The sequence below is a fragment of the Nesoenas mayeri genome, assembly GCF_963082525.1.
Source record: "Nesoenas mayeri genome assembly, chromosome: 2".
Lineage (NCBI taxonomy): Eukaryota > Metazoa > Chordata > Aves > Columbiformes > Columbidae > Nesoenas > Nesoenas mayeri.
In genome coordinates this window covers 83587054-83612563 of record NC_137543.1, presented here as the reverse complement: position 1 = coordinate 83612563, position 25510 = coordinate 83587054, and the positions used below count along the sequence as shown (strand labels likewise).

At 37.1% G+C, this 25510-nt stretch overlaps 1 protein-coding gene across 1 annotated transcript in view; it reads left to right on the top strand.

Moving 5' to 3' along the window:
* Window positions 1-24803, top strand: part of LOC308037267 (cadherin-6) — a gene marked incomplete at its 5' end in the record, with an annotated part of 50060 nt that extends 25257 nt beyond the window's left edge. Inside the window, 10 exons of the mRNA XM_080338926.1 lie at window positions 601-895; window positions 2378-2497; window positions 4534-4701; window positions 6286-6473; window positions 7938-8191; window positions 14096-14232; window positions 18720-18841; window positions 19634-19751; window positions 19839-20090; window positions 23891-24803. Of these exons, the coding sequence (XP_080195052.1) occupies window positions 601-895; window positions 2378-2497; window positions 4534-4701; window positions 6286-6473; window positions 7938-8191; window positions 14096-14232; window positions 18720-18841; window positions 19634-19751; window positions 19839-20090; window positions 23891-24381 (2145 nt within the window). The 3' untranslated portion in view covers window positions 24382-24803. The remainder of the gene's footprint in view (window positions 1-600; window positions 896-2377; window positions 2498-4533; window positions 4702-6285; window positions 6474-7937; window positions 8192-14095; window positions 14233-18719; window positions 18842-19633; window positions 19752-19838; window positions 20091-23890) is intronic.
* Window positions 24804-25510: the final 707 nt, after the last annotated feature.

The following is a 25510-nucleotide window of genomic DNA, read 5'->3' as shown; positions in this document are numbered from 1 at the left end:
AGTATGCCTGCCCCCCTCTGCTCTTATTTTGCCGCATCTGTAAATGCATATATTTATCTGCTGTTCATGTATGTATTTAGTATGTTATTATGTTGTTCACTGTGTGGTGTATTACATAATGTCCACAGGGAGTAAGAGCAGAGCATCCAGAATTTAAACTCAAGAAATGGCTGACCTGGCCACTTGTTAATTCCTTCCGTATTGCAATTCCTGAATCCAATATTTTTCCACTGTAGGATCTGACTGTCCTATATTTGCCTAGGATTCTAGTTAGGCCACTAACATTTAAATCTGACTGATGTATGCTTAGCTTGGGAAAGTGATCTGCAGCTTCAGTTCATGGTTTTCCTCAGGCAATTTCTTACCATGTTGCGGATCATTTCAATTCCAACATCAAGACACAACTCTATCAATTCACTGCTTCTACTGTGGTATCATCTCATTTTCCAAAAGCAGTGTACAGCCTATTGGCTGGTATTAATAATAGTAAAACATCTATCATGGTATCAGTTAAAGTATCTAGAATTGTGTTTCAATTATTTCTTTCTTTTTTTTTTTCTTTTTTTTTTTTTTTTTTTTTAATCCCCATTTCACCACCAGCTGCATTCAGACCAGGATAAAGGAGATGGATCACTTAAGTACATCCTTTCTGGAGATGGAGCAGGAGACCTCTTCATTATCAATGAAAACACTGGTGACATCCAGGCCACAAAGAGACTAGACAGGGAAGAAAAGCCTGTCTACATACTCCGTGCCCAGGCTATAAACAGAAGGACTGGAAGACCAGTGGAACCAGAATCTGAGTTCATCATTAAGATCCATGATATCAATGACAATGAGCCAATGTTTACAAAGGATGTTTACAATGCCAGCATTCCTGAAATGTCAGATGTTGGTAGGTGCCAACTAATAATTGATTTCAGTGTCTAATCTGGGTTCTTTCTGTGGACTTAACAAAGGGCTAGTTTACAGGCACTGAATACAGACATCCACTGTTTGAGTCTGGAGTAAAGCAGCTCAGCCTTTTAAAAAAAATCTAACTCCAGGAAAACAGTGACAAGTTTGATGGAATCAGATGTGTCAGCTGAGTGAAACCCACTCCTTGTGTTGTACCAGAAAAAAACATGCAAGATTAGTTTAGCTCACAGTGAAAGAGAGGTGTGCTAAGCTGTGTTACAAGACATATGTACAGTTTAATACACTTTGTTACTATGATTTAGTAGCAGTGTAATAAGATGGTAATCCATGGTCACCTAAGTGTGTCCACACCGTCCCTAGATCTGTTCAGCAACCATTCTTTAGTTCAGGAGGGTAAAAAGAAAAATAATGGAAAAGTACAGGAGCAGAAGTGGTTGCACACAACTCGGGAACGAAAACTGTCGCTTGAGTCAACCCATCACTGATTCAGAGACACAACATTAACTTCCTATGACCTTTGCTGCTCTTTTTGTGCAAAAGGAAAAAGGTTCAAAGTCCATTGAAGTCCATTGAAATCTTTCTATTGATTTAAAATGTATCAAGCTGTAGGAATAAGTCAAAAAAAAAAAAAAAAAAAGAAAAGAAAAGAAAATAACTTCCTTGAAATATGGTTTTAAGATTGCATCTTTTCCAGAGAAGTTGCCAGGTTTCGATTTTTTGTCTCTGATTCTTAGGGAGGTCATTTTGATTTCTTTGTCAGAGAGACATAGATGGTTAAACTGCAAGAGGCACATTTCTAATCTGAAATAATATCCAGAGAGAGAAGCATTAATTAATCATAATCAAGAATGAGATTAAAATAAAGCTCAAGCAGTATGAAAATAAAGACTTTGGGGCATACTGTCTTCTCTCATTCATGGGTCTTGTCACATGGATGAAATCTCATCTGGTGAAGGAAGAATGTAATATTCACAAATCTGTTTTAAATGCCAAAACCAAAGCTCATTTTGTATGTTTGTTAACACTTTGCCTAGGGTTCAACATGAATTCTTTCTCTAGAAGACACATGAAATAAACAGATTTATATTCCTATGCCAAATACTTTACAAGCATAAGTAAATTTGAGAAAGTATATTCTTGACTTAGATTCAAATTCTAAATGCCTTCAGTATCTAGGGGAGAGTGTATTTTTAGTTTCTTCACAAGAAATATGATGAAGGATCTACACATCCAATCAATATCTGTATATTTTAATGAAGAGAGAATAAATCAACTATTTTTTTTGTTTTGTTTTGTAGCTATGTGTCTCATGAACAGAGAAGCTGCTATAAAATAAGAATATCTCTAACTTCGTGCCACGAGTTTGACCTGAACCTGAACTATGCTTTTTCTGCATCATAAACTGCCTTGGCCATGAAAAAAACTGTGGATTTATATTTTCTTTAATTTATCATTGCAGGTACCTTTGTTGTGCAAGTCACTGCAACTGATGCTGATGATCCTACATATGGAAACAGTGCTAAAGTTGTCTACAGCATTCTTCAGGGACAACCATATTTCTCCGTTGAATCTGAGACAGGTCAGGGGACCTTATCTATCACTCTATGACAATGTCTGCAATTTAAAATGACATACTAAGACAAGCTAGGACATATTAGACAAAAACTTCAAAGAGATTACATCTTACTGAGTGCAAAATCTGGCAAATTTAACAGAGCAATACATCAGTAAACATGACACCTACCTTAATTTAATCTTAACAACAAAGTCTAATGAATACAATTAGTACTGGATGTGAACCCATTTTCAATCATTTTTAAGAAGCAGTGGGTACAGAGGCTGCTGTGGATGCTTAAATTAAACCAAATAGGTTGGCTTTTAGAAGAAAACGAGAAACAGGTGGGTGTGGAAAAAAGTGTTTAGTTCTCATAGATCTTCATAATGGCTAAATTAAGACTGAGGACTTGTTCAGCTTAGGTTTGTTTTTTTTTTTTTTTTCTCTCCTTCTGTTTCTTCAAAACTTGTTTAAAGTAATTATAATTTCTGTACATCTGCAACGTATCACTTTAATGTTAATTTTATGGAAGAAATCTTAATTAAGAATAATGATAGAAGAGGTAAAATTGGCTGTTGCACTACACTGGAAGATCACAAATAGAATCCAAAACTTCTGAGTTCTGTTTATGGAAGACATTTAAATTATACGCAGTGACTGGAATTTTTTATGGGCTGAATAACAGCCAGCTTTTCAATCTGTGCATGTAAAACACATGAATTCTGACTGACTGAATCTGCTGTACCATTGACTATCAGACTACACAGATATTCTCTTCTCAAGATTTATAACAAACTTCTCCACCAAAAAACAAAGGATCTCAACAAACTCCTTAAATGGGAACATCCATTGTGATAGGTTAATGGAAGCTAAAGAAATCGGTTCTCTTCAGGACCGTTACAGGAAATGAATTGATTACCCCAGACAATTAATCAGGTTTTAGTATTGTTTCTTAAATAAATCTTAAGAGACTTGGACAAGGAAAAGGAGGGAGAGATTAGATGTCTCAAAGAAAAATACGAGGTGAAAGAATGTACAAAATTCTGAAAAGAGAGAAAGTCAAGATCCAAGGGACCTTCTCTTCTAGAGTAAGGTATTAGATACTACCGGCAAGGATTTTTGCACTGGTAGACTCATTCTGACTTGGACATTACACTATTTAAAGTTATAATAAGGATAATGTAGCTGGGAGTTCAACAGTAATAATCTCTTAGCAAGAGGGTTGCATGGGGCACAGAGGGGAATCAAAGTAAACCACAGGCTTGATCTTCCTGCCATGGAAATCAATTGCAAAACTCCTAGAGCGAAATGAGTCTCTGTCAAAGCCTCTGTAAATTTTGCCATGGATTTCAGTGCTTGAATTTCACCCTTTTTGCCTACGAAGGAGTCAGTTCTTAGCCTTAAGATACCCAGTCATTTTGCTTCATGGTAAAACTAAATGATTGAATTTCAATAGGAGTTGGCCTCACAAGTGGTATTTGTGCCTTTGAAGAAGGAAATGACATGCAAAATGATTTCAATAATTGTATAAATAGAAATATACATAATTGGGCATTCTTCAATGCTCACAATTTTCTTAACTACTTTCTCTTCTCCCTTTTAATATTATTGTACTGCCTCTTTAATGATGTCTTGCTGGAGTTAGCTTTTTTTTTTTAACCACATCTGTCGAAATAAAAATATTGACAGAACAGGAGAGAAAAGATGGAGCACATTATAATGAACAAAGAGCCTTTTTCCAGTTCGGTGAGAGATTTTAGCATGGAACTGAAAGGGGGTAAATAGTTATGTAAAATAACACTGCTCACAAATAGGTAGAATGTCTTTCTGGGAATGCCACTAATATTGTGTCTGTCACATAGGCTGCAGCCTGAGATATGATATGACAAGTCTATAATTTAATGTGCCATCTTATAACAGTAAATATTTGTACTGGGCAAAGTTTACTTATTACACAGAGGCTGTTTTGTTCTTTAGGCTGTGGGGTTTTTTAAATAAGAATTCCCATCAAAGTCAGTACCTTACCTGTGAGTTTTCCCTCTTTAATTTTCGTATTTCAGGCATCATTAAAACTGCTTTGCTAAACATGGACCGTGAAAACAGGGAGCAGTACCAAGTGGTCATCCAGGCTAAGGACATGGGAGGCCAGATGGGCGGATTATCGGGAACCACCACCGTGAACATCACATTGACTGATGTAAACGACAATCCACCTCGCTTCCCCCAGAGTACGGAATATTTACATTCTAAGTCTTTACAGTAGAATGGACAAAAATTGATATATTTTTTTTCACTTCAGGTATTGTTTCTGCTGTCATGAAATTACTGAGTATTAGACTTCCTGTATGAAATAAACAGACAAAACGCAAGCAAGCAATAGGATCATGCTAATGTTAATTGCAATAACTAGGAACCATACCTTTAATATTTTTATTCCAGTTGCAGTAGATAGTCTGAGAGGTAAATTAATGTACAGAATCATTATTTTTCCTCTGAATTAAATAGCTTTGACTGATATAATCTTTATTTCTTGATCAATATTATTTCTATTAGACTTTGTCACTGACTGTGTTTTAAGATAACCGTTCTAATCAAACATATTTAAGCTTTGAAACATATTTATTTAAGTACATAAACTGATCCCAAGAGCAATTCTATCAAAATGTATACTTACACCTGGGAAGCATTTACCTCATTGGACAAAAGCACATACATAAATATACCAGATATTTCTACCTGTTTTTCTTCCCAGATCATTTGATAGATATCTGTGTGATATTCAAGGGAATCACTTGAGCCAGATCTTAGAAAGTGATTTCTATTGGACATAAGTGATTCAAAGTGATTCAGCTTTCATCCACGTCTTTCTTCCTTTATCCTTTCCTTTCCTTTCCTCCTTTCCTTTCCTTTCCTTTCCTTTCCTTTCCTTTCCTTTCCTTTCCTTTCCTTTCCTTTCCTTTCCTTTCCTTTCCTTTCCTTTCCTTTCCTTTCCTTTCCTTTCCTTTCCTTTCCTTTCCTTTCCTTTCCTTTCCTTTCCTTTCCTTTCCTTTCTTCTTTCTTCTTTCTTCTTTCTTCTTTCTTCTTTCTTCTTTCTTTCTCTAACACTGCTCTGTGTGTGATGTCTGTGTATCACAGTGTCAGTGTGTGTCAAAGTCAAGAGCAGATGTTAGAGAAAATAATTGCAGATAGTATCAGACAAATCAGCAAGCTTTGGCGATTAAGTCACCAGGAAAGTTATTGGAAGCAACTTGTCATTTAAGTTCAAAGTCTGTTCTTAGCTGTGGGCAAAGCATTTCCGTTTAAATTAGAGCAACTCAAGAGAAAATATCGCACTCTGCCTCCAATGAGTTAATTATACATCTCTGGACATAAGTGTCTTCAATTTAAAAGCAGAAGATACAGCTTCATAATGCCAACATTCCCCAAGTAGAATTTTTTCAGAGGAAAATACAACATAACACATTATTAATAGGCATTTGCCTGGATTTAGGTTTTGTGTTACTAAGCTGCATTGGCCTCTGACAGTTCCTAATATTTGTCTTCTGGTTTCAAAACATTTACTATATACAATTTTTATACGGCCAACAGAGACTTTGGTGATGTCTAGAAAGGGACATATGTTGATAAAGATATATGTATCTAGAAAATCTAAATGCCCATCCTTCCTACTAGAAAAGGCTGTTTCCCCAGGAAGGCCTGAAAACACAGTGACTAATCCATCTGTGCATGCCCAGCATTGACAGTGGGCTGAGAGGCGGTGTCCAAAGTACCATGAGACTGACTGACAAAATGTCTTTCTCTGTCTGCTGCAGGCACATACCAGTTCAGAACTCCTGAGTCTATGCCACCTGATTCACCAATTGGCAGGATAAAAGCTAATGATGCTGATGTGGATGAAAATGCAGAGATTGAATACAGCATCACTGAGGGGGATGGATATGACATGTTTGGAATTACTACAGACAAGGACACACAAGAAGGAATTATAACTGTCAAAAAGGTACACAATTTAACACGCTTAATCCCAGCTTCTGAAATACCAGCCAAAACTTTATCTAGCACATCTTTTTTTCCCTTTGTAGTGTGATGTGTTATTTCTTTTGAATGCTATCTATACAGAAACTTCACATTCCCATATGTAAAGTTTCTTTTATACAAGCTATTGAGGTCCTTCTCATACTCTCCTTTACTAAACCAATGCATATATTTCGAAGGACCTGAGACAGTAAATAACATAGGTAGTGGGATAGGACTCTGAAAAAAATTCTACAATCTGAACACATCCACGGAATAACTCAAGGAGGCACCACCATCCAACAGTGATTTTCTCCCTGTGATGCTTGCGGGATTTGCTCACCTTCTAGAAGATGTTGTGTTAAGAACACAGAAATAATCAGTATCACATTACCTACTTTGCACTACCAGAAGGTGTTGAATTGTATAGCTATAATGTATTAAAATATATAAACAAATTTATTTTGACTCACTTTTTGTAAAAATGTAATGAATAAATCCAACAGCATATTTTTGCTTTAGAAAAAAATAATCACAGTGCTTTGCTGGATCACAATAGACATCAGCTACTAGGTTGTACATTGGCTGTCAGAACAGGTTTGAGAAATATTATTTACAGTGGGTTATCAGGCAAGCTTGATAAGGTTACAGATATCATCCTCCATCAGTTCAAGTTCAGTCATCACTAGATAGACATTGTGTAGATTTTCTGAATATGCACTTGCTTGTTGATATCAGTACGACACCTGTCATTACTTGTTTTTTAGAAGATGCCTTCCAGGGGCTGATTATGATATTGGTCTAACTCTGTTTGCATTTATGTCTGTTGCTGACAGAAGCTGTGAATCTTCTACAACATAGTGGGGAAAAAAAGGGGGTGACTACTCTATCCCCACATTTCTCCAAGTACTGCGACAAAAAGTTGCTAAATGCTGCTTCTTTACACTTTTAACAGAATGTGATATAGTGTAGCCTATAATAAAATCATGTTTTCCTTGATGGGTGGTCCTGGATGTCTAGACACTAGTTGTCACAGTGTTTTGTTCCAGTGATGGAATGCCAATATTTAAACAAGAAGTTCCTAGAAAATCTTCCCACCTTTAAGAGTGTGGTGTTTAAAGGGAGGGAATAGAGAATAAACCATCAAAATGCCGAAAATGACAGAATAAAAGGCATGAAGAGTTAAGACCATCTGAGAAGGAAAGATGAATTGATGTTTAGGAGTTCCAGGCATACAGTTCTCTGAAAAAGTCTTTTTTTCTATACCGTACCATCAGTAACATAGAGCCCTGTCTTTCTCCTTTCTGCTGGCATTTTAATTCCTGTTCAGTCGCCTGTTATCTAGCACAGGTCTCTCCATGAAATCCCCCCATTTGGCTCATCTGGCTGTAAAACCAAAGCAATCCCCACAGACCTTTCAAACTTGATTTTGTTTTTGTTTTTTCCTCAGGCCTTGGATTTTGAAAATAAAAACCTGTATATTCTGAAAGTGGAAGCTACCAATACTCATGTGGACCCTCGATTCCTGTACCTGGGTCCATTCAAGGACTCGGCTACAGTCAGAATTCAGGTGGAGGATGTAGATGAACCCCCTGTGTTCAGCAGACCAGCATACATAATGGAAGTGAAAGAAGATGTTCCAATGAACACTGTAATAGGAACAGTAACTGCTCAGGATCCAGATGCTGCCAAGAATCCTGTCAAGTAAGCACACACTATTTTGACTTGTGTGTAAATTTTTTACAGCTATAATTTTGATTTTTTTTTCCTGTCAGTACACACGCAAAAAAATATTTTTAACAATGAAATTGTTCAGGTATGCTTAAATATGGAGTATTGTAGATGGTAAACAATCACTCCCACATATCTAGGTATGTATGATTGTGTTTGGATGGCCCTTGCATCTTGAATTATATCCTGCCTTCTTCAGTAACGAATGTTTGTGGTTATTTCTACCATAGAAGAATTTACTGCAAAAAGGGCACTAAGATGTTAGTGTTTTTACATCTTCCATATTTTCCAGTGCAGTGTGGTGCATTGTCTTGGCTATATGACAGGGGGGTGATTCAGCAGCCCTCTCCTCTCCCATCTGTCCAGATCTCCTTAACAGAGGTCCCTAAACTGCAAGTAGAAATGCCTTATAAGCAGCTCCTGTGCACACACAGACTCTGATCTCACTTGTATTAGTATAAGGTTAGTAAGATAAGAATCAGTCTCATGGACTTCATAAATTACACTTGCCATGAATCAATAGTCTTAGAGGAAGTGGATGAAATCTTAAGGTTGGAGTAGCTAAACCTAAGCCTTTGTTTTTTGTAAATGAACAGCTACAATGTTTCAGTAAATTTAAAAACATATTGGAGTATTTAAGTCATATTGGATAGAGTATAAAATAACCTTTAAATAGTTGTGTGCTTTAATTGAAGTTCATTGCTACTGACAAGGCAGTAAGAGGAGGAAATGAAAAGTATAGCCATATTAAATCCAGGTCAGTTTTCAGTACATCTCTGGGTCAGGCACCTTGGACATGCAATAGTACTTTTAAGATCAAATAGAACAATGCTTTAATAAAAACCCAATCCATCAATACTTTGCACTTATGCAAACAACTATCTTTCAACAAGACATCTTACAATGTTTATGAGGCATGAGTAAGTTTTAAGCTCTCAGGTCATCTTGCAATAGGAGAAAATATTATAATCTTATTTTCCTAGATGAAGAAACTAAATCTAAAGCATTTTTGGCAGAAACCCTGTCTGTCTTCAGTTTACATGAAATGCCCTGCACATGAATTCTTGATTGAGACTAAGCCTGCTAATTTTAATTAAGGTTTGCTTTCATTTCTATCATGACATGCAACAGTTATATGGAGTTCTGGACTAGCAGAGCACAGTAACTTAAAGAGCAACATAATGTTTTGTTGACTTTGGTGAAGCCCAGGGACAGAATGAACAATCTCTATAGCATGTCTTCATGGGCATGCTAGTATGAAAATGAAAAATTGGTTGGGGTGACACCTGGGCCCATTGGAGTCATCATATGAATCTGCTTTTTTATATCTAATGGTACTGTAGAGTGAGGGGAGTGCTTCCCTCTGCTTCCCTGTGGTGATAACTACAACCATTTGCATTTCACAGCAGCAGCAGCCCTTAATTATAAGTGATTTACAGTGGGTAGGGATTATGCTGTTCAATGTTGAATACTGCCTACTGGCTCTTCTCTGTTAATTGAATCTGTGTGCTAAAACTTACCTGTCTTTCAAAAGGCAGATCTTTTATACAGTATAGGTACTTTGCATATTAAAGTATTAAATAATTATTGAGCAAAATTTAGCCAAGGTGTAAAAATTGATGCAGTGCAGCAGAAGACTTGTCTCTGTTGTACCCTCATACCATGCAACAACCAAGGTGAAACGAGAAGAAAAAGAAAAATGAGGAAAAGGTTAAAATAAAAGAAATAAATGCAGCAAGAGAAACATGAAAATCAGTAAGAGGGGAAGGAAAACGGCAGAGAGCAGTAGTCTGGGAGACGTTAGCTTGCAATAAATGTAATTTTATGGTGCTAATATCTTGGGTATCTCCTAGAATTTAGGGACACAGGTTGAGTCTGCATCTTTTTGACAGGGTGATTTATTCTTTTTTTTTCTTTTTTCATCATGCCATAGAGATGCTAAATCCAATTTTCACTCTGAGCTTCAGGGAAGATGCAATTAGAGTATATATATATGACTTGTCACTTGCTTGTCAATTTTTCTTGATGGTTAAAATAAAATCTTTAGACACTTGATATTACAATGAAAATCTTTCATTTTCTCCTCTCCTCGAGTGAAGATTTCTCTTTTTAAACAAACTGAGCCTCAACTCTGTTAGATGAAAGCCCCTTTGATCTTCCATTAAAGGAAACCTTCACAATATCATTATGAAAATGCATTATGAAAAATTCACACACATCCCTTCCTGACCCACAAATCTTCCTGACTTGTGGCTACATTATCCAGCAAGCTGCCGAACATCAGAAGACAATGAAGCAATAGCAAAATATGAAGTGGATATCTGCCCTGATTGTAAGAGTGAATAAGCATTCATGACCTGCCTACTGGTAGAGCTGAATTTCATCAGTCCACCCCTTACAAATAAGCCTTACTGTGGCATGACATTTAGAAAATGCAAAAATACACCCATAACTGTATTTGAATATGCATCCACGTGTAGCGACATTGAAACACTCCTGAGTAACACTCGACTGTCCAGCTCTATTATAAAAAGAAGTTTTCCATTCTGCTTGTGTTTGATTTAAACAGAAATGTTATGAACCTCTGCATATTGAAAAAAATAATTCTGCAATTGGCACTGCTGTATTGTACATCAGATCTTTTTAAATTGTTAGTTGAGTTTTTTTGCCATAGTAACTCCTCAGAGGCATAATGAAGTTCATCAGTCACTGGAACTGTCTCCCTGCTGTGATTTGATTTACTAAAGTGTCCTAGATGAAAATGTTCTGCAAACAAATGTAAAGCTTAATTTCGTTTGTGTATTTTACTGACAACATATTTGCATGTGTTAGATTCTCTCTTTCACCCTCCTTCCTGTAATGTATGCAGAGAGACTGAAATCTGCACAGATACCTTTTAACTTCCTAGCTTGTCTATTCCTCAAGGTTTGAAAAGGATGAAGTCCTGAAATCTGACAAATACACACCAGTGATTTCATTAAATAAATGTAAAAATTAGTTTGATGTTGTCTGCTTAATTCTTACTAGGTTATGATCTGTAAGTCAGAATCACCACAAATTCAACATAATTAACAGCCCTTGATCAAAAGAGACTAAATTATACAAACTGAAAAACAGAAGTGACAGGCTAGCTTATTAAAATCATCCTTCTAGACCAGGGTTAATGGAATAATTAGAATATACTTTAACTGCATTGATCTTGTATGTATTTTCTTTCAGATGTGAAGAGATAAAATTAACATTTCATTAAGGAGCTCTTCTTGGATATTTTTTTGTTTTGGTTTGGTTTGGGTTTTTGTTTGTTTTCTGGGTTTGTTTTTTTTGTTGTTGTTGTTTTCTTGTGAGTTTAACTTTCAACTGTATAGATGATCGAATATACATACAGTTTTACAAGGACTTGTATTTTAAAATCCTTAATATCCTGAGGAAGAAGTCCTCAATATTACAGATCTGAAAACCTTAGAAAAAGTACAGAACTTTTTTTTTTTTTTTCAAATTTCCTCCAGATACTGTACCACAGATTGAATTTGGGAAATCTTAAAAAGTAAAGATAGTGATTATGATATGCCAAGGCATTAAAATATGCTAAAGCAGTAAGATATTTTAAGTCCATTCATAATATGAGGCATGAGTGAAAGTATAATTGAAGAAAAAAAAAAACAAACAACAATGAAGGGACAATTTGTGCCTAAAGCTGGTTGCATATTTTGCTGAATAAGAGCCTGTACATACTCTTACAGTTGGCTGGAAAATGTAATCTATGGAAAATCCTGATATTTCACTTCAAATAAGAATGCAAAGTCTAGATTTACTGCAAAATGGAATTACCAAAGTATTTCAACTGAAAGATATGGAAATGAGCTACAGAATATCTGAAAAATAATTGAATTCACAAAATACCAACATAATATCATATGAAAGCCAGAATGAATGAAAGTTAAAATGAAATGTTTACCATATCAAATACTTTGTCAAAATATAACAGAGTCAGACCAGTTTGTATAAACTTGTTTCCATCAGACATTTCAGCTAAGTCAACAGATTCACATGCACTATTTACATTTGGACAAAACAAGACAGCTTGCTGGAGCTGTCCCATCAGTCAGCGCTGCATGTTACAAACCTTCGCTCATACTCTTTTCAAGTTGACATTTTCAAGCTAACGTTACAGTGCTGCATAAAAGCACTAAGTTATTGACATCATTGCTGACTATGCAGATGACTTTGCGGTACCATTAGGAAAGTGACAGAAATTAATAAAAACTAAATCAATTCCTGAAAAACTGGCAAGCTATGCTCATGCAAGTCCTGCCAAAAAAAGTTAGCTTTTTCTGTGAGTACCTTTGAATCTCATTTGGTTGTTTCCATAAGAAGTTAATGTGGAAAAAGACAAACAATTTAGTGCAAATAATTTATACCTGAATACTTGATGGTTTTGTTTAGGAAGGTAGATTACACCAAAATTCTCATTTTAGAATAAGACCAGTCAAATTTGCTGTGGCTATTATATTCCTTTTTTTTTTTTTTTTTAACTTACAGAGAAGAAAAACAAAACGCAATTATAAGATAATTAGCAAGTTAGTTCATTTTAAACCTTTGACAGAATCATGTTTAAACTGGACTCTTCTATTCCCTCCTTCCATGCAAGGTCTTTTTCAGCAGTTAAGAGACACTGCACAGCTACTGGAAAATCTGTGCAGAATAAGGGAAGTGCCATGCTGCTGCTCCTAGGGCAGAGCCAGGAATGGAAATTTTTCTACAGTCTCTGCATTCCCCTCAATTCTGCAGTGGCAGTAAACTCTGCCAGTAATTCTCCTGGCCCAGTTTTCATCCGACTGCATACCACCTCAGCTGTATCTTCATCCTTGTCTGGATACAAAGGACCATGTCCCCTGTCAAGTAGCTGCCGTGTTTCCAAGCTACCTTGTCTCCATCAACATGGCCTGCAAGACCAAGGGAGCAGACAGGGCTTTCTGAGGCTCCGTCCTGGGTTGTACTTCAGCACACATTTGGGCTTGCAACAAGAGCAGAATAATGCAATGGCATTCTTGCTTTAGCAACATCAGAGACATATTTCTGTCAAAATTATCATAATTTATGTAAGAATTTTCTCTTTGTGAGAGATGAAACCAAGTTGCAGTATTTAAATTAAGACGGTAGCACCCTCTTCCATGAACTGGAGTTCTCTGCTTTTAAAGTTGGATTCAGTTCAGTAGAAAAAGTGAAAGATCAGACTGAAATTCAGTCCATGTTCAAATTCCAAGTTCCTCCAGAGCTTGTTAGCATTCATTTTCACATTTAGATACCATCAAGCAGGGCTGAGCATGTTAGTTTTAATGAATTACAGCAAATCTTTATATGATATGTACTATGGAATAATGAATCTCTGTTCTGTGCTGACTTGTTTTGGGGGGCTTTTTTTTTAAACACTGGGAAGTGAAAGGCTGAAATGCACTCCAGCTGTCAAATCTTATATCAGAAATTATTTGGAACTGTTGAGATATCAAACCGTAAAAAGAGAGTTTTATAATGGGAAAGCCAACTCAGCCTTAAAATAAACTTAATATCTTTCAGGACACAGACTTCACATTTCTCACTAAAAACAAAGCTTTGATAATTCTCAGAGGTATGTAAATTCTGCAGTAATTCACTTATTCGCTGACAATGCTCCACCTTCTAAATCAAACCTCCAATGTGTCATTATCCAGTAGCTCAGAACTGGCTCTTTGTGTGAATATATAAAGACTCTGAAGCCTGCACTGAAAACAAAAGGCAACCGCATTTGCTAGCTGTTTGATGTCTAGTTTCAGAAAATGGTTTAAGACCATAGAAATTAAAAAGAAAGCATTCTCCTAACCCCTGTCTCTGTATTTTCAGGTACTCTGTAGATCGACACACTGATATGGACAGAGTATTCAACATCAATTCAGGAAATGGTTCGATATTTACCTCAAAACCCCTTGACCGGGAAACACTGCTGTGGCACAACATTACAGTAATAGCAGCAGAGATCAGTAAGTCAAACAAAATACCACTACTGTCCTTGATGTAATGGATTTAGCCTTCTAGCTGAGCATGGAAAACAACGGCTGGACAGATGTCAGGTTATATGGATATTCCACTCAGTACTACTGAAGAGGCAGAAACTGCAAGAGGTGGTCTGCAGTTTTGTATTTACTAGGGACACAGTTCATGAAGAGGTAACTTAGCTGAGTAGGGAGGAAAGGTAACAATTCTCTGCTTTCTAATCAGTAATAGCCATTTTTAATTTTGAACATGATTGTTGAATTTTGAAATTGGTCTGCAGCAAGCAAGCTGTTTTAAAGCCAAACTGCATTCCATGGCTGAATTCAGTCTGATCCCAACTGAATATAGCACAGGCTCGATGTTTTCAGCTAAGACTAAGGTGGCTGGGCTGAGGTAGGTGTCCAGATCTTAATCAGTTTTAAAGATTTTCCTTTTTAATTTCTTTCACATGCTTTGAAATTGCAAGCTCTAGTTACAAATCAGTCTGTCAGTTTAGGATTGCTCAGAAGCAATCTTGTGATAATACTGGTCATGTTGATTGTATGAGTGTAAATACCAGCGAACTAGATAAAGGCATGTATGCTTGGTGGTCTAAATAATCAATTCTCATTATTTTAATACATTAACTATAAGCACGTGACATGCTCAAATATTAGGGAATGCAATTCTTTTCACTTTTACAGAGTCACAGTGCCTATGAATGTGAATTGTGGTGGAATGGTATATAGATCTAACATAAACACCAGCTCTATGACCATCACAAAGTCTTCGTGCAATTCAGAGGCCAAATGGCTTTTTTCTTTTAACATAAACTCAGATAATATAAGTTCTACTTTGTTATGTTGTGTATATCCTTCAACCAGCTGCTGAATGGTGAGAAGAGTGTAACTGAGGAGTACTTGACTCCAGTTTGCTTTATTCTGTAGGTTTTTTTAAAACTGAAAACTGCTGTGAAACGAGATTATTGAAGCAAGCAGATGGGGTTATGTGAAAGAATAGTAGTCTATAGCCTACAGGAATTATGCTTCTTAATAATTTTCTCCCTGACTTGAAAGTTTATGTCTTTTAATGTTAGGTATGTGGTTTCAGCATACCAAATACTGACTTCTGGCTGACTATTAGTCAGGGGTTTGTGCTTCTATGAAGTCTTTGAAGATATAATCTAGGATCAAGACTTGTACACTACTGACTGAGTTCCTCATAGAGGATGAGGGGAAAAATAAACACCTAAAAAAGAAAGAATAGCAAGAACATTTGGGAAGAACACTTACATTGATCCCAGAGGAGCTGAAATAATAGACAGTAGCATCTATATGAAATACTCATTTAGTTCCTTGCCTCCCCCCCCAAGGACAGACCTTCTACTTGGCCCAACACTCTTAACTAAACCTTTTGTTTAGAGACAGACACACTGGTGTCTGTCTTAATTACTATTCCTCTTTAGTCTGAATCCTTCTAGTCTGCAGCAAGGTTCTTCCCAGGTTTTACTTCACTGAGCCTAGGCCAAATTGGGCATAACTGAGGTAGATGCCTTCCAAAGGCAATGTTCTTGGTTGAAATGCAGCTACTGTTTAAATAAGCCTTGGTCTGATCCAGGCTTCATCACTAGTTTTAGTCTCAAGAAACTAGACTGGAAAGCACCACTGCTCAATGCTCCTAGCAAAACCCAGTAATTTCTAGCAAGGCTGGCTAAAACCCCATTCCCCTGAATTCTAGCTAATCACTGATTGCTCTCAGTGACATAGCATCCCATCAAACTCCAGGCATATGTCATTGAAGTAATCTAAAATAAATATCCAGTAAAGTTACAGGCAGGGGGTGCTCTCTTTGATAGCAAAAAAAAAAAAAAAAAAAAAAAAAGGTCAGAAAAAGAAACACCTTTCAGTGATGACTGTTCTTGATTTCGTTTTACAGTAGAAAAAATATGAAACTATAGAAGCTGTTTTGCCCTTAATTGTCTAGAATTGTCAGTAAGTCTAGATAGCTCAATTTTTTAATGTTCTGCTTTTTCACCAGTATGAGCTGCAGTTGCTCAGCAGCCCAGAGAATCATGCTGTGAATGTTGTGAACAAATAGTTGGTGAAACACTGCGTCAGCGCATCTGCCATTGTCAGAAGGCAAACTGGTGATAAAACTCAGTAAACAGGGCTGCTGATTCACAGCTGCAGAATTATAACCGATCTAGGGGGGCAGAATTCCCAGAGTATTTTAAAACATTCTTTACTTAACACTTAAGGGTAAATCAAATGCTGGTAGGACTTTGAGAATGTATTCAGAAAAAGAAAAATCTTAAACAGTTTGGTTGCTGGCTCAACAGAAGATATACTACTATGGAGGTGAATAGATTTAAGCAGTTAATTGAGTGTGTGTGGCTCTTTTTTGAGATGGAGCCCAGCAGTATTTAAAGGATAATGTAAACAAATTAACCTACATCAATTAATTTGAAAAAATATTTTGAAAGATTACCAAAAAAAAGACTTAAAGTTGTATACATATATTTCAACTGACATTTTCAGTAAATCAGAAAAAGGCGCTTGTCCGTAGGCCACAGAGTTTTTATGAAGATTCTATTTATTACAGTATCATTTTAAACTGCAAGAATCTTAAGGTCCTAGAAGTAAAATGAAAATACGTACTCATGGTTCAAAAAGCAGGAAAGAAAACAATTGTAATTCTCGAGGAGAAACACATTTGCCAATATATTTGAATATATTTTTTAGAAAAGTATGCCCTTATAAAATAGTCTCGCCAATAGTCCTGCAACTTCAAATGAGTACCTTTGATTTCTGCCTGTTATAAAACCTCAACATTTATATTGATGTATTTTAGCACAGAATTCAGCCTACTCTATATTATGCATAAATTGTTATTTTATATATTGAATGAATTTAGCCCAATGGCTCATATTAGAAAGTGGTTTATGCTTAATGGAATCATATTAACTTCAATGGGACTGTGGAGCTTTAAAGCACAATATTTTGTTCAAATGACTGAGATCTGTAATACAAATATACAGTGCCAATTTTGGAGAAGGCATTTTCAAATTTATAAAACTATGATAAACACAGTAATAGGACTTTTATTAAAGTCTAACTCAAAAAGCTATTATAATGAACGTTTGTAGAAGTGTACAGTCTTAGATCTGCTATATTTTATTGCATTATTTTTTTCACTTGAATCATAGGTTAAAGTGCATCAATAAACTATATTAACATGAGTAGGAAATTAACATAGCAAAACTCAATGTGAGCCTTTATGAAAGGGAGGGGGAAGGTGTTTATTGTAAAAGAAACTCATTTTGATCACATTCACTCATAGATTTCACTCTCTCACATTCCCACACCCCAGGGACTGGGACCCTCACAATCCCAGGAACTGATGTGGTTATGTCTGGGTGACCTCACCTAGATGGTTTTTTGTGTGTGATATAGAGCACAAAGGACACAAATCAGGTCCTGGTAAAGTCTCTTGGTTTTCTTTTGATCAGTGATGATAAATTGCTTTGGGAGCAGGCCTTGTACCTTTTAGGATTTGATGGTTGTTATGATGTGACTTTTTGCCTCAGAATCTTGCCTATTTCATCATTCATGGCTCCTAGGTGAGGTTGCTGCCCATTGTCTTTCCTCCTTATTTTGTGTATCTTCATGACTAAAACCTGTCTCCCTGAAACAGAAAAAGGAATAGTCTATACAATATGTGGTGCATTTCCAAATGTTTCAATTTTCATCTAGAAAGATGACAATATTTTCATCACTATGTTCAGGGATATCCTTGTCAAATTCAATCTCTTGGTACTCTACAGTCCTTATAGGGAAAAAAAACCCAACATATTTACTTATGGGGATCTGCAGATTCTACGTAATGCTTATGTTCTTCAGCTGATACATTTTAGTGTTAAGTCTAGAAATCAGCCAGATAAATTCTCAACAGATCAGAGAATATCTGTGATCACAGCCATGGCTACTATTTATATAACATAATGGTAATCACGGTAGTTTAAGGAACCATGTCACAAGATTTGCGGGGGTCAGATTATTACATATCACAGAGGGAGAGGGAAAAAACCTTCAGTCCCATCTTCATGATTCTTCAGTCTTCCTGTTTCAGAGTTAAGAAAGAGAATATGTTTTAGAAACTTTGTTTGACCAAGCTGTATCAGTTAGTTTAATAAATAGATTTTATTTAATTCCAGTATTACAGATATATATAATACATAGATTCATAATCATACTTGTAGTGTTCAAAAGAATTTGTAAATCCTGGGCTCCCATCTAATCTTAACTGCATAGCTTACACAGAATCAGAGTAATGATAAAAAAGCACAATTTTTTGGAATTCACCCTATAACATATTCCCTAGAAATCAACAGAATATAAGTGAGGTGTTGTGAGAATAATTAAGGCAATGGGTCTCTAAGACTGTTCTTTTCTTCTCCTGCACTGAGTCAGTATTATTTCTGGTTTTATCATTTCAGACAACCCAAAACAAAGCAGTCGTGTCCCAGTGTTCATTAAGGTTTTGGATGTAAACGACAATGCTCCAGAGTTTGCCATGTTTTATGAGACCTTCGTCTGTGAAAATGCAAAGGCGGAACAGGTGTGTTTTCTGCTTGTACTAAGAAAATATTCCAAATTAATTGAGTTTTCTACTACTCTTGCATCACCTCATCAAGGAGTGTACTTTGTATTGCATCAAACTGTCAGTTTTGCAAAATTAAACTAGGCAGTGGCTGCACATTATCTGTTTGCATTTCGTGTTCTTGCAGCTAACACGACAGTATGTTTTACACTGTTGTTTTCTATATTGCACCTTTTTATTCCTGATTCAGTTTTGCTCTGTGATTATTTATTGAGGTTCCTCCACTGTCTCCTTCAAAAAGTTTCAGGTCCATAACTGTTCCAGGTCCTGTCTGTGATATAACTATTTCCTGTCAGATAACTCACTTTACCAGTCCTGTAACTAAATGGTTCAAAGTAGCAGGTAATTTGGAAGATTCATCCAAACAAATCCTGTGACAGGAAATTTGGGTAGGTAAATAAACAGTCATCTTGGACTGTCTCGTCTTTCATCTCTATTGCTTGTAACATGCAAAAGTTTCCTACCCACCTGGACTGGCATCAAACCAAACCTGCTCTTGAATTCAACACAATTTTCCCACCAACTTTCAAATTCATTACATTACTGGTTGATGGTATGCAATGCAATAGCATGAGGATCCTAAACAGCATCACCAGCACATACATCACTTTTGCTAAGCTTGCCATAGCAGCACCAGCTGCTTTAAAGCAGAAAAAAAAAAAAAAAAAAAAATCACTTTACAATCCTAGAGTAAATAAATAAGCGTAAGGTCCACTGACTTTGAAGATAATTTTTTTCTTATTGTTTCAGCTGATACAAACATTAAGTGCTATTGATAAAGATGACTCTCACAGTGGACATCAGTTTTCATTCTCCTTAGCTCCTGAGGCAGCCAGCAGCTCAAACTTTACGCTACAGGACAACAGAGGTGAATTTCTAGGAAGACTTTTCTTTATTATCTCATCCTTACTTTCAGTCTTCAGATGAAGATTTAGTGTGTATTTTATGTTTCCAGACAACACAGCAGGGATTTTCACAAGAAAAACCAGATATAACCGGCATGAAATGAGTACCTACTTCTTACCAGTGGTAATATCAGACAATGACTACCCTATCCAGAGCAGCACTGAAACGGTGACTATTCAAGTATGTGCTTGTGACCACCGAGGAAAGATGCTGTCCTGTAATGCAGAAGCCTTGATTCATCCTACTGGTCTTAGCACTGGGGCTCTTATTGCCATTCTTCTCTGTATCATTATATTACTTGGTAAGTAGCTCAGAGGCATTTTGTTCCCTTCATGGTTATTTTGCATTGCTACAAGTGATTATACCAAGGCCAGGACAAGAGCAAAGCAAAGACATATTTGTCTTATCCTCAGTTTTATTATTTTATTTCCTTCTCTGAGGGCTCCTACAGATGAGGTATATAGAACACATCCTAAATAATCTTAATTATCTAAAAGTTAGCACTATCCAAGCAAGAAGAGGCAGCTGGGCTCCACTCTCTGGTCAACGGAAAGAGACAGGCACATGTAGAGAGACATTCATTCCAACCCCATATTCATATCTGAGGTTGTCTGCAGTTGTCCATCTCTTCCTGTTGACCATAGAAAGCCAGATAACTTAGTTTTAAACAACTAATTTCCCATGTCTAAACAGAGGAGAAACAAGACTTAGTGCTTCTGTGCTGCTGGAAAAAGGATGCTGAAATGAGGTGGCTACTAAAGCACTCTCTCAAAAGCTGCAGGGTCCTCCCTTTCAGGCACCTGTGAATATGAAAAGGCTGGATCCTGAATGTGGAGAATGTACAGATTTCTGGCTACAGTACTTACAAGTGGTCAACTTTTTTTTTATAAAAATAAAGACAGTTTGCAATATCTCTCAGATTCCTCTCACTCAGGTACCAGCCCTCTTCTACAGCACCAGTGATGGGTCCCTCAGCCATTAGCCATCAGAGATGTTATTAGTTCACCTTTAGTGTCTGGCCAGAAAAGAAGGAATCAGATTGATTTTATAGCAGTAGTGTCAAGGAAGGGAAAAAAAGGTTTCTCCACTAATTCCATTTCTTTCTGTCATACTCATATATTCCTTGGACATGCTCATCACCACTGCAGAATCATCCTGATCTTCACTGTTAACAAAATTTCTCTCTCCAGTGATGAAAGATCATGTTGTGATTCTCAGACTTTAACAATATAGTCATGGCTTGTTCAAACAAGCACTGTCCCATTTGCAGAAAAGATTTCCACAATAACAACCTTGCCCTTAATTCACCATTAAATTCATTTTTCAAAACATGGTGTCATCACCTTTAAGGCCTGAGTTCACTTAATATAAAGTTCCTTCCCAGAAAAAGAAATCTAATGGTGCAGATAGTCTTGCACTCGTTAGTACAACTGTGCTCATTAATATCAATCTGACATTAAACGATTTCCTGTTTTATGTCAATCGAAAATAATTGATTTTGTGTGCTAAGCAGCACTTTATGTCAATTACTGCTCATGCCACCATGCACCACAAGCAGATTTTGAATTAACTCAGCTATGTAATTTTCTATTTTCAGGCTGTTTGCAGGGTTTACATGTGCAACCAGTACTGAGTGAAAAACAACACTCTGGGCAGACCTGAAACACAGCTTAAAGTTCAGCAGCAACAAAAAGTGACAGTAAATTCCTAGGTTTATTTGCAGTTTGAGTAAGCATAGCAGCTTATCAGGAGGCCTCAGATACTGTTAAACACCGACATGCAAATAGAAGTGATGTATTTTAACATATATTTTCTAATGGGTTTTTTTGCCTGCAAGTTCAGTACAAAATAAGAAAACCCAGGTATCAGAGACGTGACATAATTATCAAAGTCTCATCCTTGCATATTCTGTGTAACACCTTTTTTATTAATGAGATACTTCAGTAACCCTTCATTCCTACACATTCTCAGATCATTCTACCAGTTGCTATTCCAGAAGTCCATTCAAAATCAACTCTGTGTTTTTCAGGTTCTCTGAAATTTTCTTCAGCTAGCTCTGTTCTCTCACATAGACCTCTGCCCAATACCCCCACATAGTGTCACAGCTTTATGCTTTTAAGGAAGATAATTCTCTCCTATTGTATTTTTGCGTAGCAGTACAAAGAAGCATCACTCATATCAGGACCCTTACATGACACTATACATAAATCTTCACCATTAACATGAGAGCCTGAAGCTTTCACCATCTGAATAATAGAATCATAGAATAGTTTGGGTTGGGAGGAACCTGCAAAGATCACCTAGTCCAACCCCTCCGCAATAAGCAGGGATAACTTCAACTAGATCAGATTGCTCAGAGCTCCATCCAGCCTGGCCTTGAATGTCTCCAGGGATGGGACATCTACCATCTCTCTGAACCAGCCCTCCTATTCCCTCAGTTTTACCACCTCACTTATATCCTTTCAACTCATATTAATAGATGTCAATATGACACAGCAGGAATTAGAGCTTTTTTCTACTTCATCCTATTTTCTTGGGATCCCTCTACAGTCAATGAAAACAGAGTATGAGACCCTTCCATAACATGCTTGAGCACACTTACAGATAGCATCTTGCTCTAAGTAAACCTGCAGGGAATTCATCATAGAAAAGGAAAGAGGGGAAGCCGGGGGGCTAAAATCTTGTTTTGGGGATGTCCTCAGTCCTTGATTTTGCCCTTAACAGGGTTACAAATGAGGAAGGGAGTGCCAAAAACAGTTTATGTGCTTTGACTCACCATTTTGGAAACACAGCTGACATGAAAGATAATTTTGAAATACCTCATATGTTTAGGCATTTTCTTATTTGGTTTATCTTGTTATGAAAAAACTATGAAGACAGCGAGATTTGTTTTTTTCTCAGAGTTGGCACAGCAGAGCTGAAATACTGAGCACTCAACCTCAGACTATGAAAGCAACAGTGATAGTAATAATATGTTGCAGCTCCTTGCTGTTGTTAATTTGTAAATATTCAGTTATTTAACCATCTTAAGGTATTATCCTGCTGAGAAATCTGAAATTAGCTTCTAAAGGAAATAACATGTTGAATATGAAGGCAACCATGAGGCTGATGTGGCCCTCAATGAAAATGAGTTTGACACCCCTCCCACCCTCTCTGCCAAAGGTGTCAAACTCATTTTCATTGAGGGCCACATCAGCTTCATGATTGCCTTCAAAGAATCGAATGTAATTTTAGGACTGTATAAATGTAACTACTCCTATATTTATCTATGCCCACTTCCCCAGCAATACCAGGGATCCTTATTGAGAAAAAATATTTAAATTTGAATCACTTCCTTGGAAAGAGCTCCTGCCCTCCAAATAAAAGAAATGTAGATATATATATGTGCGCATACACACATACTTTAGAATGGCAGGCATTAAATTATTTGTTTGAGAAATCTCATGCCTTTGGCAGATTAAATAATATCATTACCATATCTCACCAGTCTAAGAGTTGAGGCATGTAGTTTTTTAAGGTGATGTAGATTGTAAAAACACACAGAAAAGACAATAAAACTTGAACTTTTTGCTGGCTGAAAATCCACGCCATATTCCAAACTTTTTTCCAGAGGAGGACTGACTTCCTTATCTTGAAATGCAGCTTTGCTAACCTGTTGTCATAGCCCAGTACATACCAGCCTTGTCCACAGCACAAAGCACATCTCATACCAGGGGTTCAAGGTAAATAACACCTGATGTTACTCATATTGGAGAAAGTGTTTCTCCCTTCCCAACTCTCGTGAAACTAGTTCTGTTCTCAAGGCAACAAAATTGCTATATGACCGAGTAAAAATGTGCCTACTGACAAAAAGATACTCCACTTGGCTTCTTATAAGCTTGATGCCTCCTTTTCTTCCAGTGCATATCCATGTCATTTCATCTCCCAGAGTACCCACAGGCGAAGCAAGCACAGTCTGAAAACGTGACATGCGCATCTGCCGTTTTGCAACACATCTTTTAAAACTTTGAATTTGAGCAGAGTCACAGCATTTCTTCTTGATTTTAATGGAGTTCAGGATAAACTTTTCCCTCTCTCTTCCCCTGTTATTTTTATTTCCAGTTACAGTGGTACTGTTTGCAGCACTGAGACGGCAACGGAAAAAAGAGCCTTTGATTATTTCTAAAGAAGACATCAGAGACAACATTGTCAGTTATAATGATGAAGGTGGTGGAGAAGAAGACACCCAGGCATTTGATATCGGCACCCTGAGGAATCCTGAAGCCATAGACGATAATAAATTACGCAGAGACATTGTGCCAGAATCACTTTTTATGCCACGGCGGACTGCCACAGCACGAGACAACACGGATGTCAGAGATTTCATTAACCAAAGGTTAAAGGAAAATGATACAGATCCAACAGCACCCCCATACGACTCATTAGCAACCTACGCATATGAAGGTAATGGTTCTGTGGCCGAGTCACTCAGCTCCTTGGAGTCGATGACTACGGATGGAGATCAGGACTACGATTACCTCAGTGACTGGGGGCCTCGGTTTAAAAAGCTCGCAGATATGTACGGCGCAATGGACAGTGACAAAGACTCTTAGTACGTTGCCTTTTTTTTTTTTTTCTTCCTTCCTCATATTCAGAAACAGCATCGAGTTATGTGAAGTGGCTATTTCTTTCTATTTCTCCACAGTTGTGTGAAAGGGTGCTCTGTTCTACCCATTTGAATTGTCTAATGACTGCAGTCTGTGTGGATCAGCCGTCAGAAAGCTTTTTCTAGCATCATTTTATGAGCTTCCAAGAGGCAAAGTTCTTATTTTTATTGCATCCGGTTTACCAAGCCAATCTTCCAAGCACGGCAGTAGTGGAGGGGAAAAAAGGATCAGATGGGGGGCAATATTTTCACTTGTTCTGCTTATATTGTAGATTGGAGTATATTACTGTTTAAGCTCACTTGCTCTTTTTACTTGTATTCAGACTACTCAGCTCAGACGACTGCTCTGTCAATTGTGTGTTGCACATCCCAGTGTAATGAGGTACTTTAGCTTACCCTATGTATTATAGTCAAAAGTAGTGGTGATGGAATGAAGGTTTATTATACAAGTAGAGTAAGCCAAGAAAAAATATCAAACATGCATTTTACTCATGAGGAGAGTAGAAAGGCCTAATGGTCATTTAAATCTAAGTGTTTTTCTAGAACTCACCGTTGCCCCCAATGCACTGAATCATACTAACACACACATATATATAGTTCATTGACTGCTATGTATATATACTTCTGACCTAGCATTGCTGGAGAGATGTGTGTGTGTGCATGTGTGTGCAGTCAGTAGCCCCAATATCTAATTCTTAGATGGTTTCCCAGTTCTAACCCAGACTTGCCTTGTGGTATGGCGAAAGTCACCTAATTCATCTCCAGATTAGATTATGACTTGGTGGAAGGAGCAGATCATAACTGTGTTTTTCTTGGTACCTTTTCCAGTTCAGTGATGGCCAGCCACTATGCTGGGGTGGTGGGAGTCAGGCTTTTCATATCCATCTACTTCTGCCTGTTCTCATGTGCAGGAGGGGAATAGTAGCCACAAGGTGACTGCCACCTGTTGCCCATTAGGGCAAAAGAAGCAATTGCAAAGGAGGAAAGTGCTTTTTTTTGTCCTGGCCTTCCCTGCCTGGATGCCTGGGTTGACTTCCCGATTGACTGTCTGTCCAGTTCTGCTATCTGTAAAGTGG